The 24,385-nt window shown below is 64.0% G+C and overlaps 3 protein-coding genes across 6 annotated transcripts; 1 reads left to right on the top strand and 2 right to left on the bottom strand.

Moving 5' to 3' along the window:
• Positions 1-116: 116 nt before the first annotated feature.
• RAC3 (Rac family small GTPase 3) lies at positions 117-1,942 on the bottom strand. The gene is made up of 6 exons (XM_029056753.2): positions 1,744-1,942; positions 1,531-1,602; positions 1,302-1,419; positions 692-754; positions 390-549; positions 117-304 (listed from the first exon to the last, which is right to left on the bottom strand). Exons 1-6 carry the CDS (start codon positions 1,776-1,778, stop codon positions 174-176), a joined length of 579 nt encoding a protein of 192 aa, XP_028912586.1. The 5' UTR covers positions 1,779-1,942; the 3' UTR covers positions 117-173.
• A 1,743-nt stretch (positions 1,943-3,685) lies between these two features.
• LRRC45 (leucine rich repeat containing 45) lies at positions 3,686-19,594 on the bottom strand. Of its 4 annotated transcripts, none has more exons than XM_029057030.1 (18): positions 19,409-19,594; positions 16,866-17,176; positions 15,756-15,817; positions 15,294-15,364; positions 14,038-14,216; positions 13,404-13,532; positions 11,821-11,933; positions 10,943-11,001; positions 10,731-10,808; positions 10,068-10,203; positions 9,120-9,197; positions 8,417-8,528; positions 7,767-7,837; positions 7,060-7,152; positions 6,815-6,907; positions 5,962-6,135; positions 5,708-5,855; positions 3,686-4,735 (listed from the first exon to the last, which is right to left on the bottom strand). In XM_029057030.1, exons 2-18 carry the CDS (start codon positions 17,080-17,082, stop codon positions 4,539-4,541), a joined length of 2,010 nt encoding a protein of 669 aa, XP_028912863.1. In that variant the 5' UTR covers positions 17,083-17,176; positions 19,409-19,594; the 3' UTR covers positions 3,686-4,538. The 4 variants fall into 4 exon arrangements, with proteins under 4 accessions (XP_028912863.1, XP_028912861.1, XP_028912862.1 ...); XM_029057028.1 differs by lacking the exon at positions 19,409-19,594 and adding an exon at positions 18,046-18,121; XM_029057029.1 differs by lacking the exon at positions 19,409-19,594 and adding an exon at positions 18,019-18,093.
• On the top strand, positions 18,429-23,202 carry CENPX (centromere protein X). Its single transcript, XM_029057033.2, has 5 exons — positions 18,429-18,527; positions 21,213-21,264; positions 22,226-22,279; positions 22,501-22,589; positions 22,749-23,202. Exons 1-5 carry the CDS (start codon positions 18,498-18,500, stop codon positions 22,761-22,763), a joined length of 240 nt encoding a protein of 79 aa, XP_028912866.1. The 5' UTR covers positions 18,429-18,497; the 3' UTR covers positions 22,764-23,202.
• Positions 23,203-24,385: the final 1,183 nt, after the last annotated feature.

The raw sequence follows: 24,385 nt of genomic DNA, 5'->3' as shown, positions 1-24,385 counted from the left end.
CCTCCTCCCCGTCACAGCACGACTGAAGGGAAATCAAAAACCTCGACGACGACACCAAACCCGGCCCCGCTCCCCAGGCCGGCCGGCGGGGCGGCCCCGCTCCCCCCCCCGACCCCGGGCTGGCTCCGGGCCCCCCGGGCCCCTCCCCCCGCCGCTCCCCGGGCTCGGGACCCTCAGAAGACGGTGCACTTCTTGCCGGGCTTCTTGACGGGCGGGGGGCACAGCACGGCCCGGATGGCCTCGTCGAACACCGTCTTCAGCCCCCTCTGCGTCAGGGCCGAGCACTCCAGGTACTTGACGGAGCCTGGGGGACGCGGGCCGGAGTCAGGGCCGGGAGGGAGGGGGGTCCGGAGCCCCCCGCCCCGTCCTCCCCCCTGCGACCGACTCACCGATCTCCCTTGCCATGGCCAGGCCCTGGGGGTAGGTGATGGGGGCCAGCTTCTTGTCCCGCAGCCGCTCGATGGCGTCCTTGTCGTCCCGCAGGTCTAGCTTGGTGCCCACGAGGATGATGGGCGTGTTGGGGCAGTGGTGCCGCACTTCCGGGTACCACTGGGAGAGAGAGAGAGGGCCAGGGCCGCTGAGCCTCCGGGCCGTCTTCCCTCCTCCTCCTCCTCCTCCTCCTCCTCTCCGCCCCCCCCACCCCCGGCCGCCCACCGGCGGGGTCCGGGTCCCCGCCCGGAGCCGCGGCTACCTTGGCGCGGACGTTCTCGAAGGAGGCCGGGCTCACCAGGGAGAAGCAGATCAGGAAGACATCCTGGGGGCAGAGGGAGGGGTTCGTTCAACCGGTCGCCGTTACGGAGCGCCTACCGCGTGCGGGGCGCCGCACTAAGCGCTTGGGGGAGGACAGGGTGACGGTAAAGCGGACACGTTCGCTGCCCACGGCGAGCTTATGCTCTAGAGGGGGAGACGGACATCTAAATAAATGGCGGAGGTGGACACGAGGGCCGTGGGGTTGGGTGGGGGGGAGGAGAAGAAAGGGAGCGAGTCGGGACGACGCAGCGGGGAGCGGGAGGAGGCCTCGGGCAGGAGGTCACGCGTCCGAGCGGGAGTCCCGACGGCCCGGCGGGGGCCGAGCGGTCGGGCGAGCGCAACCTGACGGTGATGGCATCGCCGTGTGGGCCGGGCCCCGGCCCGAGCGCCGGGGTGGACGCGGGCGAATCCCCACGTGGGCCCGAGAGTCTCCATCCCCGTCATCCGGAGGAGGGGACCGAGGCCCTGAGAGGCGCCGGCCGGACGGAGGGGGGAGCGGGGCTGCCCTCGGCCCGCCCCCCCCCGCCAGAGCCCCCCCGGGCCTCACGTACCGTCTGGGGGTAGGAGAGGGGCCGCAGCCGGTCATAGTCTTCCTGTCCGGCCGTGTCCCACAGGCCCAGGTTCACGGGCTTCCCGTCCACCATCACGTTGGCCGAGTAGTTGTCGAAGCTGCGGGGGGGCGGGGGGGGGCGGGGAGGAGGGAGGGGGTTCAGGACCGGCCCCCCTCCCTCCCCCGCCCGGGACCCCCACCCCTCCCCCCCTCCCCGGGGGGCTGCTCACACGGTGGGGATGTATTCTCCGGGGAAGGCATTGGTGGTGTAGCTGATGAGCAGGCACGTCTTCCCCACGGCTCTGCGGGAGACGATGGGGGGGGTCAGCTCCCCTCTTGACCCTCCGCCGACCCCCACCCCGATGCCGGCCTCGCCCCCGCCCCGCCCCCCCCCCCGCGCCGGGCATCCCCCGGTTGGGCCCCCCCCCCCCCCCGGCACTCACCCGTCGCCGACCACCACGCACTTGATGGCCTGCATGGGCAGCGGGGCGCGGGCACCGGCGGGCGGGAGCCGGGGGTCGCAGCCGCAGTGAAAAGCCCCAGCGCCGCAGCCACGGCGGGGACCGGGATGCCGAGCGGCCGGAGATAGCCGAGCCGCCCCGACGGAGAAAGCCGAGCGCCGCCGACGGAGATAGCCGAGCGCTCCCGACGGAGACAGCCGAGCGCCGCCCACGGAGATAGCCGAGCGTCCCCGACGGAGATAGCCGAGCGCTTCCGACGGAGACAGCCGAGCGACCCGGACGGAGACAGCCGAGCGCCTCCGACGGAGACAGCCGAGCGGGGCGGCCGCCCGAAGCCCCGCCCCCTCCCGCCGGAGTGGATGGTGCGGACGCAATCAATCAACCCTATTTATTGAGCGCTTACTGTGAGCAGAGCACTGTAGTAAGCGCTCGGGAGAGTCCAGTACAGCGGAGCCGGTAGGCAGGTCCCCGCCCACCACGAATCACAGGGTCCTGGGGTCGAATCCCCTCCGCCACTTGATGATTTGTTCGTTCGGTCACTCGATCGCCTTCATGTGCGCGGGGCACCGTACCGAGTGCTTGGAAAGTACAATTCGGCAACGGAGAGGATCCCCACGATTGTGTTTCCTCCAGAACGTCCCGTCCTCTGCCATAATCCGCAACCCGAAGGATTTACGGTTTATGGTTTCTATCCCCGCCCCGCTGCCGGGCTGCCCCTTCCACTTTTCCCCTCGACTTGTCCTAGCATTAGCGTCTTCTCCAGAGAATCGGTCCTCATTACGTGTCCAAAATACGCTAATCCAAGTCGAGCCCTTTGGCTTTCCAAAGGCCACTTTGGTTTAATTTGCTCTGAAATCCATTTTGTTTGTTTTCCGGGCCGCCCGTGGTATTCTCAAAATCCTTCTCCGACGACACGTTTCAAAAGAATCGATGTTCTTTTTCTAGCTGCATTGCGCACGGTAACCACTCGACAGACGAATCAAAGAAACCGCTTGCCTGCTGAGAAGCGAGTAGCTTCGCCGGGCCTCGGTTTCCTCACCGTATCCGACCTGATTAACTTGGCCCTACACCGGCGCTCGGTACAGTTCTCGACGCAGAGCGAGCATTGAGTCAATAGCCCTGCTAGTATCTACCCGAGCGCTTACTTGCGTGCAAAGCGCTTGGGAGAGCAAAACACAGTAGTGGGGGCAGACGTTCCCTGGTGGGAAATCCACGCGCGAGGAGACTAAAGAGATTGTTGCGGGGTGGGCTGAGGGGGCTCTCAGAGCCACGACGGACTCCCCCTAAACCCACCCCAGCCTCCGCCCTCTCTTCCCCGGCTCCTGCACGTCGTCACCCGTGAGCATCGTTAGCTCCCACCCCAAAAAAGCAGTGCGCTCCTGGAAATTTTCATCACCACCTGGGGCCTGGTTGGACCCGAATCGGAACCTGACGTGAGGTATTTGCAGAGAGCCGGGAGGGCGGGTCGTGTGACCCCCAGAGGTCGAGGAGCCCGCCCCGGCTCCTTCTGGGTCACCCTCGACAAGCCCGGACGCGTCCGGAGCGGGCGTCCCGACGTGGCTCCGTCGCTCCGTGGCCCGACCACGGCAGCGGGACGGGGTGGGCGGGACGTGCCTGCCGAGGGTTACTCCCCGGGGCAGAAGCACGGGGCGAGAAAGCGTCGGGCAAAAGAGCGGCGAGAGGAAGAACCGTGGCTTAGTGGATAGCGCCCGGGAGTCGGAAGGACCCGGGCTCTAATCCCGGCTCCTCCGCCGGATGCCCTCGGGCGCGTCGCTTCGTTTCTCTGGGCTTCAGTTCCCTCGTTTGGGAAACAGGGATGAAGACTGTGAGCCCCTCGTGGGGCAGGGACGGCGTCCAACCTGATGAATTTGGATCTATCCCAGCGCTTAGAACGGCGCCGGGCACACAGGAAGCGTTTAACAAGTACCATGATTCTTATTATTATTATTAGGAGACCCCCCCTTTCGATAAGCCGTGTTTGCGAATCCTCGATCTAGCACAAAACGCAAAAGTTCCGTATTGGACGATAAGCAGAACTCGAATCGGTCGGAGGCCACGCCGAAGTACAAAATGTCCGCGACGTCCCAAGACGTTAACCTCCACCCCCCCGTCCCCCAGTCCCCCCAGCCCCAAAACACCACCCCCCGTCCGGTCTCCCAGGCCCGTGGGAGTGCTGAGTTTTACCCGAGCTTTTGTGAGCTCTGCTCTTTGGTTGGTTGGTTGTTTTTTCCACTGATCTGCTTTAAGGCACATAATTCTCTGGGTTTGGCCGACAACTAGCAGGTCCAGGAGGGGAGCACGCTAACTCCCCCGGGGGCAGCGGGGCTTCCACATCGGCGGGGCTACGGCTCGCCCGCCCGTGCCGGCCCTCGGGGGGTCCCGCCGGCGTCGGCTCGCGGCCGCTTGCCCGGGCGTGGGAGTGCTACCGGCTGGGACCCCCTGCCGATAAGCCTCGGCAGTCCACCTGGTCAACCGCTGGAAATCCGAGATCCCCCTCGCCCCGTTACAATTCAGGGCTTCCTTTCCAAACCGCACATCTCCCCCCCCGCCTATCGGGGGGATCCGGACGGCGGGCGAGCCGGCGCAGTCGGTTTCCCCTCGGCAGCCCCCCCCCCCAAACCTCCTGACCAGAGAGGTTTCCGAAACCCCCTCCCACTCCCGTCGTCGGCACTAGGACGGGCCCCGGACGGGAGACCGAGACGCTTCGGGGAGGAGGGCGGGCCGTCGCCGCCTCCCGCCCCGTTGCCCCGAGCTCCCTCTCTCGCTGTAGGAGCCCGTCACCTTCGGGGGCCGAGGACCCCGAGGGGAGACCCCTGCACGTAAGCCATGACGGCGGTGTGCAGGAGTCTGGCTCTCTGGGCCTCCTCTTCCCGCAGCCTGGAGAACTCTGCCTCCTTCAGCCGGAGTTTCTCCCGGAGGGAAACGCTCTCACTTTCTCGGTCCAGCAGCGCTTCGCGGTGGCTGTCTGACATCACTGTAGGGCAAGGAGAAGCTCAGAGTGAGGGCGGCTTCTCCCTTAATCGGTCGATCGCATTTAGCGAGCGCTCTCTGTGCGCAGAGCACTGTACCAGGCACTTGGGAGAGGGCGATACGACAGAGTCGCCAGCCGCGTTCGGAGCCACGCAGTTCTGGCCCGGGGAGCCGGAGGGATCCTCGTCGCCACGGGACTTCTGGCGTGGAGAAGGGCTAAACGGACCGCCGGCGACGATAATCTTTTTTGTTAATGGAGTTTGTTGAGAGCTTACTACGGTCCAGACACTGGACTAAGCGCCGGGGGAGATACGAGATAACTAGACCGTCGGTTCCCGTCCCGCGTGGGCTCACGGTCTTAATTCCCGTTTTACAGAGGAGGTAACTGAGGCCCAGAGAAGTGAAGTGACTCGCCCAGATTCACACGGCCGGCAAGGGGTGGAGCCGGGATTAGAACCCAGGTCCTCACGACTCCCAAGCCCGTGTTAATCAGATCAGAGGCCGTCCCTTTCCCGCACGGGGCTTATACTCCACGAAGGAGGGCAGGTGCTTAATCCCTGTCACGTGAATGAGGAAACCAAGGCCCAGAGATAATAAAAATAATAATTGTGGTCATTTATCAAGCGCCGCGAAGTGAAGTGACTTCTCCAAGGTCACACAGGAGACATGGTGGAGCCAGGGTTGGAATCCATGTCCTCTGGCGCCCAGGACCGGGCCCCTGCCTACTCAGGCGGGTCACTTGGCTTCTCTGGGCCTCAGTTCCCTCATCCGTACAATGGGGATTGAGACGGCGAGCCCTACGTGGGACGGGGACCGTGTCCAACCCGATCTGCTCGTAGCCGCCCCCGCGCTTAGTACAGCGCCCGGCACGGAGTAAGCGCTTGACAAATACCGCCATTTCCTGGGAGTGGAGTGGGAGCCGGGGGACCCCCGAGGGGAGGGGGGATGGAGGGAAGGGAGGGGGCGCGGACCGGACCTTTCAGCTGCCGCTCCAGGGCGGCGATCTTCTCCTTCAACCCTTCCCGCGTCGCACGCTCGGCCTGCAGGTGCCCGATCTGCTCCTGCAGCTCAACCCGCGCCTTGTTCACCTCGGCCACCTTCTCCCGCTCCTTGTCGCTCAGCTCCTACGGCCGGGGCGGGAGGGCGGGGTCGTGAGCGGGGGGATGCTGGGGGGGCTCCCGGTCGGGCTGCGGGGTGAGGTGGAGGGACGGGGGGCCCCCGCCCGAGTACCTGCTGCAGCAGGTCGAGCCGACGCTTCCAGCTGTCCTCCTGCAGGCCGAGGTGGCGGGCCTGGGCCCGGGCCTGGTCCAGAGCCTGTTTCTGTTGGAGGCAGCAGGCCTGGGCCTGATCCCGGGCCTCGCCGAGGAGCCGCAGCTTCTCCTCCAGGTGAGCCAGTCGCTGTTGCTGCCCGCGGAGAGACGCGGGAGCGGGTGAGGGGGCGGTCCCAGGAGCCGGAGACGCCATCCCTCCGCCGGGAGACCTCGCCCCCTCCCACCTCCCCTCGCCCCTCTCCTACTCCAACCCGGCCCGCACGCTCCGCTCCTCTAACGCTCGCCGCCACGCCGGACCTCCGTCTCGTCTCTCTCGCCGCCCGCTCTCGCCCACGTCCTGCCTCTGGCCCGGAACGCCCTCCCTCCTCCGATCCGACAGTGACTCTCCCCTCCTTCAAAGCCTTATCGAAAGCCCATCTCCTCCAAGAGGCCTTCCCTGACTGCACCCTCCTCTCCGCTTCTCCCGCTCCCTTCTGCGTCGCCCTGACTCGCTCCCTTTATTCAACCCCCGTCCCAGCCCCACACCTCTTACGTCCACATCCATCGTTTCTTTCTATTAATCTCCCCCTCTAGACTATAAGCTCGCCGTGGGCAGGGAACGTGTCCCGTTTATTGCTCTCCCGTCTTTTCCCAGGCGTGTAGTACGGTGCTCCGCACACAGTAAGGGCTCAATAAATACGATCGACTGACTGACTGGGGGACGGCCCCGGGAAAGGCCATTTCCCCCAGGCCCGGCCCCACCCCGGTCCCACCCCCAGCCCCCCAGGATCCCCGATGTTCCCGCCCCAACCTCCCTCCCTACCCGGGAGTACCTCCTCCAGACGGGCTTGGTTTCTGGCCTTCACCAGCTCCTCCTCCGCCCGGCCCCTCTCGGTCATCAGCGCTGCTCTGGCGCCGCTCAGCTCCTGCTTAGACCCCGGGGGGGGGGAGGTTTCGGCCCGGCCCATCCCGTCCCCCTCCCGCTTCCAACGGTCGCCCACGCCTGCCCCCCGTCGCTGGCGGGCAGACCAGATGCGGGGACGGGGCGGTGAGTGCCCCGAAGGGGACGCGTCCTCACCTCCTCCAGGGAGATCCTCACGGCCTCCAGCCTCTGGACCCTCTCCTGCAGGGCCCGCTCGGCCTCCTCCATCTGACGGGTCACTTGAGCCACCTGCCCGAGCCGACGTATGGAACGGTCAGTTATTGGGCATTTACTGTGTGCAGAGCGCTGGACTGAGCGCTTGGGAGAGGACGCTATAACGATAAACAGACACGTTCCCTGCCCGTAACGAGCTTAGAGTCTGGGGGGGGGGGGGGGGGGCGGGCCCTGTACGAGAAACTTGCCGGCTGCCCGCGCTGGCTCTGGGGTCACCAGAGACGTCCCACGTGACTTTAAGAATCACAACGGCAGGTAGAATTGGCAGAGCGCGGCCCGAGGCGCTAGATTAAGGCTTATGGGCGTGGGTCGGCCCCACTGTAAGTCTGGTTCGGAAGCAGCGCGGCCCGAGAGCCCGGGCCCGAGAGCCAGAAAGACCTGGATTCTCATCCCGGCTCCGCCGTTTATCTGCTGGGACTTGCTTAGTCACGTCGCTTCGCTTGTCTGGGCCCCGGTTCCCTCATCCGTAAAATGGGGATGAAGACGGTGAGCCCCAAGTGGGACGGAGACCGGGTCCAACCCGATCTGCTCGGATCCAGCCCAGTGCCCGGCACACAGTAAGCGCTTAACCGACGCCGCGATTATTATTACTAACAAAGGCCGCGGGGCGACCGAAGACAACCTCTCACCTCCTTCAGCCTCAAGCTCTCCGACTCCTCCAGGCCCTGCTTGAATCTCTTCTTCTCCGCTTCCAGGTGCTCTGGAGGCCCAGAAGATGATAATAATAACGATGACGGTGTTTGATAAGAACTCACTGTGTGCCAAGCACCGTTCTCAGCGCGGGGGTAGATACAAGGTCATCAGGTGGGGCTCACTGTCCTGATCCCCATTTTCCAGACGAGGTCAGTGAGGCCCAGAGAAGTTAGGGGACCCGCCCAGAGTCAGACGGCTGACGAGCGGAGGAGCCGGGATCTGATCCCACGACCTCCGACTCCCAAGCCCGGGCTCTCTCCCCGAGCCGCGCTGCTTCTCCCGGAAGCGGAAGCAGGATGACAGAGTCTCGCTCTTCCGCTCGCTCCTCAGGGTCCCGGGCCGGCCTTCCGGTGGTCGCCCCCCACCTCCCCTCGAAACTCAGAACCCCCTCTTCACCGTCAGCTGGTTGCGGACGGGGAATGTGTCTGCTCTGCTGTCCTCTCCCAAGGGCTTGTCCAGTGCTCTGCACACGGTAAGCGCCCGATAAACAGACCGACTACCGGTCGGTAACCAGGGGTCCGGACGGCCCGGGCCTCGACGCCCCCTCCCCGGCACCGATTCCGGCCCCGGCCGGCCCGGCTCGCACCCTGGGCCTGGGCCAGCCGTAGCTTCAGGTTGGCCGTGGTGTGGGTCAGTTCCTCCTTGGTCTGGAACAGCAGGTCCTGCTGGGCTTTGCTCCTTCCCTCCAGCTCGTCCACCTGGAAAGTCCGAGCCCGGGGGGTTGGGCGGCGGCGCCGGGGAGGGGGAGGACAGAGACCCCGGCCCGGCTCCGACGCGCCGCCTACAGCCCACCCGGTAATCGAGGCCCCGGTTCCAGGCCTGGGGAAGTACCTGCCTCCTGGACCCTGCCCTGATCATCATCATCATAACAACGATAAATACATACCCGTAATTTATTTATCTATATTAACGTCTGCCTCCCCATCTAGACTGGAAGCCCGCTGTGGGCAGGGACTGTGCCTGTTTATCGTCCAGTGCTTTGTACGCAGTAAGCGCTCAATAGGTACGACTGAATGAACCAACAATAACGCGTTGACTGTGCGCCAAGCTCCGTACTGAGCGCTGGCGTGGAGGCGAGATGAATCAGGTCGGACACGGTCCCCGTCGGCCCACACGGGGCCCGCGTTCCCAGTAAGAGGGAAAAAGAGGCATCGCCCCCATTTTACAGAGGAGGACACTGAGGGCTGGAGGAAGCAAAGTGGCAGGCAGGTGGAAATGCTCGGATTAGAACCCAGGTCCCCCGGCTTCCAGGCCGCCCGGGGTTGCCCCACCGCCCCCAGTCCCCTTACCTGGTTCCTGAGAAGCAGATTTTTTTCACTGGCCGCTGCCAAGTCCTGGAGGAGTCTTGATTCCCGTTCGGCCGCCCCCTTGGAGGAAGGTGGGACGATAATGATGAAGGTATCTGTTAGGCGCCTACGCTGTTCTAAGCACTAGGGTAGATACCGAGTTAAATCAGGTAGGACACAGTCCCTGTCCCACGGAGGCCTCGCAGCCTTAATCCCCATTTTCCAGATGAGGTCACTGAGGCCCAGAAGCGAAGTGACTTGTCCAAGGTCACGCGGCAGACCAGCGGCGGAGCCGGGATGAGAACCCACGTCCTCTGGCTCCCGGGCCCGGGCTCTCGCCGCTAGGCCACGCACCCGGCCGGGGCGCGATCCTGGGCCTCCCGCCCCCCAGCTTCGTGGCCCCCCGTCCAACGGTCCGGCCCCCCCCCCCCACCCGGCGCCCCCAGGCCGCGGGCTCCGCCCACCCGCCGCTCGGGCCTCAGCTCCCGGGGCCGCCGCTCAGAGAGGCTCACTTGCTGGTGCTCGGTAAGTTCCCCGGCCCCGACCTCCCGACCCCTCCGGGAGAGAAGCGGCGTAGCCGAGTGGCTAGAGCCCGGGCCTGGGAGTCAGAGGCCGTGGGTTCTAACCCCGGCTCCGCCGCCTGTCCGCTGGGTGACCCTGGGTAAGTCACTTCCCTTCTCTGGGCCTCAGTTCCCTCCTCTGTCAAATGGGGATGGGGACCGCGTCCACCCTGATTAGCTTGTACCTACCCCAGCGCTCAGTACAGCGTCTGGCACGTAGTAAGCGCTTTACAGATGCGGCAGTTATTGTTCCGATAGCTCCCCCCTCCCTGGTGCCGGTCAGAGAGGCTCGTCTGTTCCCGCTCGGTGGTGCTCGGTAAGTTCCCCAGGCCGGACCTCTCCGCCCCTAAGGTGGTTCCCCTCCCCGGCCGGGGCCTCGGCCTCCGCCCACCTGCCGCTCCAGCTTCAGCTCCTGGGAGTGCCGCTCCGAAAGGCTCGCCTGGTCCCGCTTGGAGGCGCTCAGTAAGTCCCCCAGGTCCCGCAGCTTCTGCTCCGACAGGGTCAGGGCGGCCTCGCTCATCTGCAATCTGCGGCGGGAAGACGGGGCGTTGACCGGTTCCCCGCCTCTGTACGGACGGGGGGGGGGGCGGCTGAGGGATGTGCTTAATACGCAGCCCGGGCTCGGGAGTCAGAGGATGCGGGTTCTAATCCCGGGGCTCCGCCGCTCGTCTGCTGGGTGACCTTGGGCCTGCCACTAAGCTTCTCTGGGCCTCGCTGACCCCGTCTGTAAAATGGGGATTGAGACTGTGAGCTTAGTAGAGAGCCCGGCACAGGGGCACCCCACAGTTACCGCCCCGAAGGGGCGGGATCGGCACCGGCTCGGCGGGCGGAGGCCGTGCCCGGCCTCCCCTCCTTAGTTCGGGCGGGTCACCTCGCTTCTCGGGGCCTCAGTTCCCTCACCCGTAAAATGGGGGTGAAAGCTGGGAGCCTCACGTGGGACGGGGCCCGCGTCCAACCCGAATACCCTGTATCGACCCCGGTGCTTAGTACAGAGCCTGGCGCATAGAGAGCGCCTAACGGATACCGCGATCATTATCATCGTGACTCTTCTTACTTGGCCTTGAGAGAGTTGGTGATGGAGTGTCGCTCGTTCAGGGCCTCCTGTAGCTGGTCCACGCGCCCTGCCCAGGACCTGGGGAGAGGAGCAGGAGGAGGAGGAGGAGGAAGAAAAGGAAAGGAGGAGGAGCTGGGTGAGCCCAGGACCCATCCCCGGGGGTGCCCGGGAAGCAGCCACCCCAATTCCCGGCTGCGCCCGCTCCGTCTGACCTGTTGCTCCTGCCTAGTTCATCCCTCTGCTTGTCAATCGTCTCCATCAAGTCCAGGAACTGGGGGTGAAAGGCACGAGAACATCGTCAGGGCCTGGGCAGGCTGGGGAAGGGAGGAGGAGGAGGAGGAGGAAGACAGAGGAGGAAGAGGAGGAGGAGGAAGAGGAGGAGGAGGAGGAAGACAACGAGGAGGAGGAGGAAGACAACGAGGAGGAGGAGGAAGATGAGGAGGAAGACAAAGAGGAGGAGGAGGAGGAGGAAGATGAGGAGGAGGAAGATGAGGAGGAGGAAGATGATGAGTAGGAGGAGGAGGAAGAGGAGGAGGAGGAGGAAGATGAGGAGGAGGAGGAGAAGGAGGAAGGCGAGGAGGAGAAAAAGGAGGAAGACAAGGAGGAGGAAAAGGAGGAAGACGAGGAGAAGGAAGATGAGGAGGAGGAGGAGGACGACGAGAAGGAGGAGGTGCAGGCAGATCACCGGCTCAGGGTTACGGCAGCGGGGAAGGAGAGCGTGGCGAAATGGACAGAGCCCGGGCCTGGGAGTCGGAAGGACCTGGGTTCTAGTCCCGGCTCTGCCGCGAGTCTGCCGTGTGACCCTGGGCAAGTCACTTCACTTCTCTGGGCCTCAGGTCCCTCATCGGTAAAATGGGGATCGAGGCTGGGAGCCCCACGGGGGACGGGGACGGTGTCCAACCCGATCTGCTTGTCTCCACCCCAGCGCTCAGTTCAGCGCCTGGCACGTAGTAAGCGCTTCACAGATACCACAGTTATTATCATTAGAGGCTTGAGCAGAAAGGGGTTCAGGGTTGGCCGGGGTGGGGACGGGCACCCCCGCGAGGCGACCGGCTTCTGGGGGACGTCGGGGCGGGGGTCGTCTGCTCACCTGCTTGGCCTTCTCCTCCTTGAGGCTGCGCACCTCTCTGCTGAGGACCCGGGTGCGAATCTGCTTCTCACGCAAGGCCCCCTGCCGGTCCTCGTTGTGCCCGGTGGCTTGTGCTGCCGGGGGAGAACGGCGGCGGTGGCCGGGGCGGATCGGGCGGCGGGGCCCGCCCGGCGGGGAGCCAGGAGTGTGCCCCCGGGCCGGGCCGTCGGCCGCCTCCCCGCGCCCCGATCCGCCAGCCGCCGTCGCCTCCCGGGACGGGTCCCGGAGGCCGGCGGGCGGACCGCGCGGGGCCCGACCTCGGAGGGCCGGAGTCGAGCGGGTCGCGGGGGGCGGGGGGGAGACCGTGTCCTGGAGGCTTTTGGGTGGCGGAGGGGGGCAAGAGGGGTCGCCGCACTGGATAGCCCGAGGGGCCGGAGGGCAACCCGAGAGGATGGGAGTCACGTGATATTAACAGTAATGACACTCGGTCTCTATGAGCCTCTACGAGCGGGTAGAGTGGGATGGGGAGAAGGAAGTGTCGTCTTATTTTTTTTTAACGGGATCTGTTACGTTCCCACTGCGTGCCAGGCCCTGGGGAAGATACGGGGTAACCACGTTGGCCTGGGGCGTGCTGGCTAAGCAGAGCCTGTCTTTGCCTTTTTTTAAAGAAAAACGTATCCGTTAAAGGACTCACCATGTCCCAGGTGCCGTATTAAGCGCAGGCCTAAACATGAGCTATAACCAGGTTGGACACAGTCCCCGTCCCACCTGGGGCTCACGGACTTAATCCCCATTTTCCGGATGAAGGAACTGAGGTCCAGAGAAGTGAGGTGAGTCGCCCGAGGTCACCCAGCCGACAAGTGGTGGGGCCGGGATTGGAACCCATGGTGGTGGAGCCGGGATTAGAACCCATGTCCTTCTGCCTGACAGGCCCCGGCTCTACCCACTAGGCTGCGTTGCTTAGTTTTGGTAACGCTCGTATGGAGAAATCCCACCCGACCTTGCGACGTTAGCGACGTTTCTGTCCTCCTCGCGTTTGTTCTCAGAGAGAAGAAGTACATTCCGGGCCCGGGATTCAGAGGGATCTGGGTTCTAACCCCGGCTCCGCTGCCCGTCTCCCGTGTGACCCTGGCCGAGTCACTTTCCGTCAGTTCCCTCGTCTGGAAAATGGGGATGAAGCCTGTGAGCCCCACGTGGGACATGGACCGTGTCCCGCCTGATTAGCTTGTATCCACCCCGGTGCTCGTTACAGTGTCTGGCACATAATAGGCGCTTACTGAATTCCATAAAAAAATAAGATGACGATTCCCTCTCGCCACCCAACTCTGCCTTCTCACGGCTAGACGGGCCTGGGGCTCAGAAGGACCTGGGATCTAATCCCGGTTCCGCCGCACCTTGCAAGCGCTTAACAAATACCCTAAAAAAAAAATATCAGATGACAAATCCCTCTCCCCAACGCTTTCTACCCGCTCGCAGAGACAGAGAGAGACAGAGGCGGGCGGAGGGAAGGACGGAGGGGCCCTCCGTCGGGCGCCCCGAGGGTCGGGGCTGCTGCGCTGGGGGTTCGGGGTCGCCGTGGGGGTGCCCGGGGCCTCCGTCCTCACCCAGGGCTGCCAGGACGTCACCGGGGACGTTGTTTCCGGCGAGCTCCAGCCGGCGCAGGGTCCGGTTGGCGGGCAGGCAGCGAGCGAGTGCCCGCCCGCCCAGGAGGCCCACGTTGTTCCAGCGCAGATCTGGGGGGGGGAGACGTCACGTCAAGCGCTTAGTACAGCGCTCTGCACACGGTACGCGCTCAACAGATACGACTGAATGAATGAAAGACCCGGGGCCTCGCGTTCCCGTCGCCCTCGGCGGGGTCCGACGGACGACCGCGTTCCCCCTCACCTCCTCTCTGCCCTCTGGAGAGTCGGGGGGGGGAGGGAGTTGGGACGGCGCTCCTACGCGGCTTAGCGGCTACGGCCCGGGCCCGGGTTCTAGTCCCGGCTCCGCCACCTGCCCGCTGGGTGACTCTGGGCGGGTCATCTCGCTTCTCTGGGCCTCGGTTCCCTCAACCGTTAAAATGGGGACGAAGGCCGCGAGCCCCACGGGGGACAACCCGATTACCGTCCGTCTACCCCAGCGCCTAGAACGGCGGCCGGCACAGCCCTCTCCCGGGCGCTTAATCCAGCCCTCCGCCCCCGGTGAGCGCTCCAAAGACACGACCGATGGGACGGAGAAGAGGGGAAAAGAGAAGCTCACCGAGCTCCTGCAGCCGGGAATTGGCCCTGAGGGCGGCGGCCAGCTCCTCCGCTCCCCTGTGATCGATCTGGTTATTTCGGAGGTCCAGCCGCCGCAGGGCGGGGTTGACCCCCAGACCCGCACACAACGCGGAGAAACCTTCTTCCCACGTCCCCAGGTTGTTCCACTCTAGAGTCAGGCTGACAGACCAGCGGCCCGTGAGGCGGGGGGAGCCCGGCCCCTTCCTCCCTCCGACTCCCCCCGAGCGCTCGGGGCAGCGTTCCGCACGCAGAGCCCGGGGCCTGGGGGTCAGAAGGTCGTGGGTCCGGCTCCCGGCCCCGCCACCCGTCCGCTGGGGGGCCCTGGGCCGGTCGCTTCGCTCCTCCGGGCCTCGGTCTCCGTATCTGGAAAATGGGGCTTGAGACCGGGAGCTCTGTTGCCGAACTGTACTTGCCGAGCGCTCGGTACAGCGCTCCGCACACGGTAGGCGCTTAATAAGTACGACTGGATGAAGTAGACTGGAAGCTCTTTGAAGGCAGGGATCGTGTTATTGTCATTATTACGGTAACCGGAAGCTCCACCCGGGGCAACCTGATGACCTTTTATCTCCCCCGGTCTTAAAACGGTGCTTGGCACAGGGTGCGCGCTTAACAAATACCATCATTATTATTCTTATTATTGCTTGGTAAGCGGACACTCTGTGCCAAGCACCGTTCTAAGCAGTGGGGTACAAGTGAGTTAATCAGGTTGGACGCAGTCCCTGTCCCCCACGGGGCTCACGCTCTTAATCCCCATTTTACAGCTGGGCCAACTGAGGCCCAGAGAAGGGAAGTGACTTGCCCAAGGTCACACAGCAGACCCGTCTATCAACTTGCCTGTATACGCTCCCAAGTGTTTAGTCCAGTGCTCTCCACAGGGCAGCAGGCTGGAAGCTCCTTGAAGGTGCTATTTTTTTATTTTCCACTCGAATTGTATTTATTAAGTGCTTACCCTGTGCGGAGCCCTGTACTAAGCACTCGGGAAAGTACAACTACAAAGACAATCCCCTGTTGTCCTCTCCTGATCGCTTAGTACAGCGCTCTGACAGAGCTCTGTGACTCTGGGCAAGTCATTTAACTTCTCTGTGCCTCAGTTACCCCATCTGCAAAATGGGGATGAAGACGACGAGCCCCACGTGGGACAACCTGATGATCCTGTACCTATCCCGGCGCTTAGAACAGCGGTTGGCACGTAGTAAGCGCTTAACAAACTCCCTCGTTACTATTATTCTCGATTACCTCTGGATGGACCCGTTCTGTCGGAGGAGTCTGCCCAGGGCCTCGGCTCCCACGGCCCGCAGGTTGTTGCCCTGAGCCGGACACGGAGGAGCGTGAGAGGTCGCCGCGGCGGGGGGCTGCCCGCCTCGACCCCCTCTCCCGCAGGGGCACGGCCGAGCCGGGGGGCCGTCGCGACGGTCGTCCTCCTCCTAGATCCGGAACCCGTCGGGCTTTCTGCCTCCCCCACCGGGGACCGGAATCCCCTCGCGGCGAGGGACGGGACCCACCGGACTCCCCCCGGGCGCGTATTCAGTGCCCCGCACCTGGCGAGCGCTCAATCCATACCGCCGATAGGGGTGGGAAGCGTCGGGGCCTGGGTTCTAACCCCGGCTCTGCCCCTCGTCTGCTGTGTGGCCTCGGGGAGGTCACTTTACCCCTCTGGGCCTCGGTCCCCCCCCCCCCCGCGGTTTGGGCCCGGCTCACCTTCAGATCCAGAGACCGGACCGTCGTGTTGGAGCACAGTCCGTAGAGTAGCAGCTTCGCGCCTGCAAGAAGAGAGGGCCGGGGTTCCCTGGGGGACGTGGGCGGGATGGGGGGGACCAATCGGGGTCTCGGTTCGTTGGTCCCCTCGGGCCTGGGGCCGGGAAGCAGCGCGGGCTAGTGGATAGAGCCCGGACCCGGGAGTCAGAAAGCCCTGGGTTCTAATCCCGCCGCCCCTTCTAGACTCTGAGCCCGTTGCGGGCACGGATCGTCTCTCTCTGTTGCCGAACTGTACTTCCCAAGCGCTCAGGACAGCGCTCTGCCCACAGTAAGCGCTCAATAAATGCCATCCAATGAATGAATGATCCCAGCTCGGCCACTTGTCTGCCGGGTGACCCCGGGCAAGTCGCGTCACTTCTCTGGGCCTCGGTTCCCTCATCTGCGAGATGGGGATGAAGACTGGGCGCCCCACGTGGGCCGGGGACTGCGTCCCGCCTGATTAACCTGTATCCACCCCAGCGCTTAGAACGGGACTCGGCAGAGAGTAAGCGCTTACCGAGTACCACGCTATTTAGCATAGGCAACGCGGCTCAGCGGAAAGAGCACCGGTTTGGGAGTCAGAGGTCATGCGTTCGAATCCCGACCCTGCCACCTGTCAGCTGGGTGGCTGTGGGCGAGTCACTTCACTTCTCTGTGCCTCAGTGACCTCATCTGAAAAATGGGGATCAGGACTGTGAGCCTCCCGTGGGACGACCCGATCGCCCTGTGTCTCCCCCAGCGCTTAGAACGGTGCTCCGCACATAGTAACAAATACCGACATTATTATTATTATCGTCTCCCCCAGCCGCGCGGTAGGGTGCCTGGCGACTAGGCCTCGCCGCCTCTCGGCGGTGGTCTCGGTTCTCTCCGTCCCCGGCCCCAAGGGCTCCTGGGCTCTTCGTCCATTCACTCCACGGTATCTACCGAGCGCCTGCCGCGTGCGCGGCACCGTACTCAGGGCTCGGGAGAGTCCGACCTGAGACCGAACCGGCACGTCCCCTGCCCGCGCCGAGCTTCCGGTCTTTAGAAACCGGGATCCCGGGAGCGGCGTTCGGGCGACCCCACGGCACCCACCCTCTTCGCTCAGCATGCAGTCGCTCAGCGAGATCTCGGCGATCGGGACCTCGTGCCGCAGGAGTCTCCCCAGGGCCTCGCAGGTGGCCACGGAGAGGCTCTGGGTGGCCAGATTGAGCCGGCCGCGCCCGTCGTCCAGCTGGCGGAGGACGGCCTCCTGGGGCTCGGCCCCGCTCTCCTTACAGAGCCGCGCGTACGAGCGGCTCGGCTCCTCCATCGGCCCGGGGGAAGCGTCGCCCCCGCGGTCCTCGGCGGCCACGGGCTCCCGCGGACGGAGACCGGAGGGTCCCAAGCTGCCAGGTCTCAGAGGTCTGTCGATCAAGCAATCAATCAAACGTATCGGTAATAACAACAGCGATAACTGGCGTATCCGTTGGCAGCCTCGGCTCCGCCGGCGCCGCCGCCGACCTTCTCGCCGGGCCTCGTCTCGCCGCCGACCCCCGGCCCACGTCCCGCCTCCGGCCCGGAAGGCCCCTCCCTCCTCGGATCCGCCAAACCGTCACGCTGTGCCCCCTTCGAAGCCCTACCCAAAGCCCACCTCCTCCGAGAGGCCTTCCCGGACTGCACCCTCCTCTCCTCTTCTCCCGCTCCCTCTCTTCACCCTCCCCCTCCCAGCCCCTCGGCGCTTTTCGGTCCGCAGCAGTGGGGCTCGGGGGGCTAGAGCCCGGGCTTGGGGGTCAGAGGTCATGGGTTCCAATCCCGACTCTGCCACTTGGCAGCTGTGTGGCTGTGGGCGAGTCACTTCACTTCTCTGGGCCTCGGTTCCCTCGTCTGTCAAATGGGGATGAAGACCGTGAGCCTCCCGTGGGACCACCCGATGACCCTGTATCCCCCCCGGCGCTTAGATCAGTGCTCCGCACACAGTGTAAGCGCTTAACAAATACCAACATTATTATTATTATTATTCACTCTTCTGGGCCTCAGTGACCTCATCTGGAAAACGGGGATGAAGACCGTGAGCCCCGTGCGGGACGGGGACCGTGTCCTACCTTATTTGCTTGTAAGCACCCCGGCGCTTAGTACAGTGCCTGGCACATAGTAAGCGCTTAATAAATGCCATACCGAATCCCACAGTGATTATCATCCTCGGAGCCTCGGTTTCCTCATCAGGAAAAAGGGGTTTTGGAGCCCTGTTTCTCTCTCACCGCTTCACCCAAAGCACGGTTCGTGTTGTCATTACCGGTCCGTGGGTGGACGCCGGGCCGTCCCGGAATCCTCCGCCGCCGTAACCAGGAAGAGGCCCGGGGGGGGGGGGGGGGAGGCTCCCGGGTCAGAAGAGGCGGCGGACTACAAATCCCAGAAGGCACCGCGGGCGCAAGCGCGGCGACCCCTCCGCCTTCCCGGGCGCGGAGGACTACACATCCCAGAAGGCAGTGCGGACGGGCGGGCGGGACTACACATCCCAGAAGGCAGTGCGGGCAGGCAGGGGAGGGGGACCCGACTCCCCATCCCAGGAGGCAGTTGAGACGCGCGCGTGCGCACCCGGCCCGCCATCTTCCCGGGGCGCTGGGGGGGGGGGGGGACGGACTACAAATCCCAGAAGGCAGTGCGGACGCGCCCCGCCCTCTGATTGGCCGAGCGCGGCAGCGGCGCGAGCTTCGGGGAGGGGACGGGCGCCGAGGCGAGGCGGCGATGGACGAGGGAGGCCCGGCCTTCAAGAAGGTAAAAGGGGGGGGGGGGCGGCGACCGTCCGGAGGGCTTAGCCCAGTGCTTTGCACACAGCGGGCGCTCAGTAAATAGCCCCGAGGGAACGGACGAATGAAAGAGGAGGCGCCGGGACCTGTCGGAAGAGACACCGACTCTAACCAACTTCATCCTGCTGCTGTCATTCCTTGGGCGCTTACTCCAGTAATGATAATTGGACTATTTGTTAAGCGCCTACCGTGCGCCAAGCACTGTTTATTGAGCGCCTGCTGTGTGCGGAGCACTGGACTGAGCGCTCGGGAGAGGGCAATAGGACAACCGACACACATTCCCTGCCCACGAACTGGCAGCCCCGGGGCGGGGTGGGGGGATAAAAATTAATCAGGTTGTCCCCCATGATAATAATATTTATTAAGCGCTTATTCTGTGCCAAGCACTGTTCTAAGCGCTGGGGGAGATACAAGGTGATGATGTCGGACCCAGCCCCCGTCCCACATGGGGCTCACCGTCATTCATGTTTCTTCCTGTTCATTGAGCGCCTACTGTGTGCGGAGCACTGTACAGTCTTAATTAAGATTTTAAGCACAGGCCTAATCGAGGGAGGATTTAATACTGATCATAATTCTGAGACTCTTTAAGCGCTCACTATGTGTGAAGCACCGTTCGAAGCGCTGGGGTCGAAGGACTTTAATCAGGTGGGCCGCAGTCCCCGTCCCACACGGGGCTCCCGGTCTTCACCCCCATTTTACAGAGGAGGGAACTGAGGCCCAGAGGAAGGGAAAGGACTTACCCAAGGCCACCCGGCAGGCCAGGTCCTGTGCCTCCCGGGCCCGGGCTCTACCCACCGGGCCGCCCGGCTTCTCGCCTTCAGACCGTCGACGGCTGCCGCGCTGGCGTACCAAGTATTGCCGTGAGCACCGGGGTCGACCGAAGGTGAACAGGTCGGACTCGGTCCTCGTTCCACAGCGACTCGGTTTCTGGATTCTGAACCGGGCGTCGGCTGGACCGGGGACTCCTCCGCATCCCCGAAAGGCCGAGGCCCGCAGGGCGGGTGCGGCGGCGATTCGTTTCTCTGGGCCTCGGTTTCCTCATCTGGAAAACGGGGAGGAAGACTGTGAGCCCCGCCGGGGGCAGGGACCGGGTCCAACCTGATTAACTTGCCTATCTCAGCCCGGTCAAGCCGCCCCTCGTCTCCCATTCGCTTGACTCGCTCCCTTTCTTCATCCCCCCCGGCCCTTCCCAGCCCCGCACCACTCGTATGTCCACATCTGTTATTTATTTGTAATAATAACAACAATAACGTCGGTATTCGTTAAGCGCTTACTACGTGCACAGCGCCGTTCTAAGCGCTGGGGGAGATGAGAAGCAGCGTGGCTCAGTGGAACGAGCACGGGCTTTGGAGAAAGAGGTCATGGGTTCAGATCCCGGCTCGGCCCCGTGTCAGCTGTGTGACTTTGGGCAAGTCACTTAACTTCTCGGTGCCTCAGTTACCTCCTCTGTAAAATGGGGATTAAGACTGTGAGCCCCACGTGGGACGACCTGATTCCCCTGTGTCTATCCCAGCGCTTAGAACAGTGCTAGGCATATAGTAAGCGCTTAACAAATACCAACATTATTATAATTATTATTATTATACAGGGCAATCGGGTTGTCCCACGTGAGGCTCACAGTCTTCATCCCCATTTTCCAGATGAGGTGACTGAGGCACAGAGAAGTGACTGGCCCACAGTCACACAGCTGACGAGTGGCAGAGCCGGGAGTCGAACCCATGACCTCTGACTCCGAAGCCCGGGCTCTTTCCACTGAGCCACCCTTGTACCGACGCCTGTCGCCCCCGCCTCTGGACTGTAAGCTCGTCGCGGGCAGGGCATGTGCCAGTTTATCCTTGTATCGGACTCTCCCAAGCGTTCAGACCAGTGCCCTGCCTACGGTTAGCGCCCATTCAATACGATCGCGCGAACATCGTGCTTAACAGAAACCGTTAAAAAATCAAAACAGCGCCCGGCGTCCGACTGCCTTCCGTACCACCGTCCCCACCCCCGGAGCCCTGGCTCGTCTGGGGGCCCGGTGGCTAGAGCCGGGGCCTGGGAGTCGGAAGGTCGTGGGTTCTAATCCCGGCCCCGCCACTTGTCTGCCGGGTGACCTCGGGTAAGTCACCTCTCTGGGCCTCAGTGGCCTCAGCTATAAGAAAATGGGGATTGAAACCGCGAGTCCCACGCGGGACAGGGACTGTGTCCAACTCGATGAATCTGTACCTACCCCGGCGCTTAGAAGAGCGCTCCGCGCGGGGTGAGCGCCTACCGAGGACGGTAATTCACTGCCAGCAGGTGGCACCTGGAGACTAGACTTCAGTCCTCCGGGCCTGCCGTCCAAACTACTCACTCGCTCCGGATTTATTGAGCGCTCCTGGGTCCTGAGCGCCGCGCTCTGCCTTTGGGCGAGGCCGGGCTCATAGACCAGATCAAGAAGTTTCCGGTCCGGGAGGGCTCGGGGGCCCGGGGCGGGGCGACTCCCCTCACGTCCTCGGATGTGGCGTCTGTCCGGACCCGTCTTGGACGCCTCCACCCGGCTGGCCAACCCGCCGCGGGGAGGGAATGTCTGTTATTGTTCGATTGTCCCGTCCAGTGCCCCGCACACAGGAAGCGCTCAGTACGTTCCTCGGGTTGATTATCCAACCCTTCCCTTCATCTTTTCTTCCCGAAGGAGCTGGTGAGCCAGCTGATGCATCTCCGCTTTAAAGACGACAAGACGAAAGGTGATTCTCTCCTACCTCTCCCCCGACCCCCGGGGAGGGCTAACGGGCTTCGCCCGGGGGAGCCAAGCACTGCGCTAGGCGCTGGGGATGGCACAGGGCGAGCAGATCGGACAGCGGTCTCCGCCCCATCCGCGGGCCAGAAGATGATGAGATGATATCGGTCATTTGTAACGATAACTCATTCGTTCCTTCCGTCGTATCTGTTGAGCGCTTACTGTGTGCAGAGCGCTGTACTGAGCGCTTAACAAGTTCAATAACGGAATTAAATGCTAAAGCCCTGGAGTAGATGAAAGACAGTCAGATCAGACACAGTCCCTGTCCCACAGGGACTTCAAAGCCTTCTCAATCAAAGGTATTTATTGAGCTCTTAGGGTGTGCAGAGCGCTGTACTAGGCGCTTGGGAGAGTCCGGTACAACCGAGCCGGGAGGTACGTTCCCTGCGGAGCAGAGGTGTCTGATTCCCCGTTTATTCGGGAGGAAGCTGAGGCCCGGAGAAGCGAAGCGACTCGTCCGAGGTCACCCAGCGGGCCAGAGACGGAGCCGGGATCAGGACCCAGGTCCCCAGGCCCAAGCTCTTTCCACCGGGCCTCGCGACTTCTCACGCGCTGAGACGGGCCTGGGAGTCGGAACGACCCGGGTTCTAATCCCGGCCCCGCCACCGGTCTGCCGCCCTATGACCCCGGGTGAGTGATGTGGCTCCTCTGGGCCTCCGTCCCCTCATCTGTTAAATGGGGATTAAAACCGTGAGCCCCGCGTGGAGCGGGGACTGTTTCCAACCTGATTAGCCTGGATCTACCCCAGTGCTTAATACGGTACCCGGAACGTAGTAAACGCCTAGCAGATGCCATGAAAGAAAAAGCCTTGGGTGTCTGGGGGCGGCTGGGGGTTCCTGGGGTAACCGGAGTCCCCCCCCCCCCCCGTCTCTCTGCGTCTCTCGGACCGTCTCCGTGTCTCCTCCCAGTGAGCGGAGACGCCTTGCTGCTCCTGGCGGAGTTCCTGAAGATCTTCGTGCGAGGTCAGTGTGGGAGCCGCCCCCCGTTGGCCGCCCTCTCTCCGCGATGCCCCCCGCCCCCAACCTCCTCGTCCAGAAGCCCCCCGTCTTCCCCCACCCCGCCTTCCAGGCCGCTCCCCGCCCTCCGCCCGGTCCCGTCCCCCTCGCCCCCGACCCGGCGGACCCCCCCGACCCCTCTCTTCTCTCTCCCCCGGCGGGGGGGGCGGACGGGCGACGACCGACAGAGGCGGCCGCGCGGGGGGTGAGGCAGGCGCAGGCCGAGGACCTGAGCGCCGTGGACGTGGAGCACGTGGAGAAGGTGCTGCCCCAGTTGGTACGTATGCCCTCGGCCCCCCGACGCCGACACCCGCACGGGGACCCGGCGGGCCGGGGTGGGCGGCGGGAGGCCGGGCCCCCTCGGGGCTGCCCTCCCCCACCCGCCGGCCGCGCGTCGGGGCCGAATCCGAATACCGGCCCTCTTCCGCCCTCGTAGCTTCTCGACTTCTAGAGGGGCCCAGCCAGGGGATGGCAGGCGGAAGGACCGGCCGTCGGGGGACGGACCGGACGCCGCGCCCCACCTCCCCGGCCCCCGCCCCTCGGCCTCCCGCGCTCCCGACCGGGAGCGGGACGGAACCCCGGCCTCCGATTCCCTGCTTCTCCTCCGCTCCGGGACGAGGGGCGGCGGGAACCGCCGTCCCTCCACCGTGAACGAGCAAGTCGGGAAAGGCCGGAGCGAGCGGAACGGAGACGGGAGAAGGGCCGGCCTTCCCGAGCGGAGAGAGGCCGCCCCGTCCCGCTCTCCGGGGAACGGGCCCTGCCCCCGGAGAGGCCGGTGCCCTCCGTCCCCGCCGCCCCTCAGAGCCGCCGTGGACGCTCGGACCCCCAGAAGCCTTGGGCCCGGGCTAGAAATCTCTTCTCACAATAAATCCAAATGATACTAACAGTGATGGTGTTCGTTCAGCACTTATTCCGTGCCAAGCACCGTTCTAAGCACTGGGGGAGATTCAAGGTTATCAGGTTATCCCAGGTGGGGGGGGGCCCAGTCTTCATCCCCATTTTACAGAGGAGGGAACCGAGGCCCAGGGCAGTGACTCGCCCAAAGTCACCCAGCTGCCGAGTGGCGGAGGCGGGATTAGAACCCACGACCTCTGACTCCCGAGCCCGGGTGCTTGCCACTGAGCCGCGCCGTTTCTCCGCCTCGCTGCCTCCGATCACCCAAACGCAAGTTGCTTCAAAGGCTTATTCGGGCGCTCCCACCCCTCTAGACGACCACCACACCCCTCCGCTCCCCCATCTTCTCTCAAGCCTCGCCAGGCCCAGCTGCCCACCCCTGACGGGGTAATACTACTTCTTAAGCGCTCACTAGGTGCCGAGCACTGGGGTGGATACACGGTAGTCAGGTTGGACGCAGTCCCCGTCTCGCACGGGGTTCACGCTCGCGATCCCTATTTGCCAGATGAGGGAATCGGGGCCGAGACAAGTGAAGCGACTTACCCAAGGCCACCCGGTTAGAACCCAGGACCTTCGCACTCGCAGGCCCGGCCTCCGTCCGCTACGCCAGGCTCCCTCAGGACCCGTGAAATAGGAAAACCCGCCGCACGTGGGCACCTGCCCCGCCCTCCCGGAAAACGTTATCCGTCCGATGGCATCTATCGAGCGCCTGCTGTGTGCGGAGCACTGTGCTAAGGGGGGCGGGAGAAGAGGAAACCCAAGCTTAGTCAGGGAAGGCCTCTTGGAGGGGATGGGACTTCAGTAAGGCTTTGAGAGGGGGGAGAGTGATGGACTGTCGGATATTTCGCTCAGCCGTACTTATCGAGCGCTCACTGTGGGCGGGGCACCGCACTAAACCCTTGGAGAGTACAGTCGGGCAACAGAGACCAGAAGCGGGGATACGAAAAGAGAGGGTGCGGGTGAGAGGTTGGCGGAGATGGAGGTACGGTGCTGTGCACACGGTAAGTGCTCAATAAATCCCACTCCTAAATCGGGGGACCTGGGTTCGAATCCGGCCTCCGCCCCGTGCCCGCCGTGGGACCCTGGGCAAGTCGCCTCGCTTCTCCGGGCCTCGGAGATGAGGTAACTGAGGCCCAGAGAAGTCAAGTGACTCGCCCACGGCCACACAGCTGACGAGCG

Source organism: Ornithorhynchus anatinus, unplaced genomic scaffold (assembly GCF_004115215.2).
Source record: "Ornithorhynchus anatinus isolate Pmale09 unplaced genomic scaffold, mOrnAna1.pri.v4 scaffold_264_arrow_ctg1, whole genome shotgun sequence".
Taxonomy (NCBI): domain Eukaryota; kingdom Metazoa; phylum Chordata; class Mammalia; order Monotremata; family Ornithorhynchidae; genus Ornithorhynchus; species Ornithorhynchus anatinus.
This window is presented reverse-complemented; position numbering and strand designations above follow the sequence as displayed.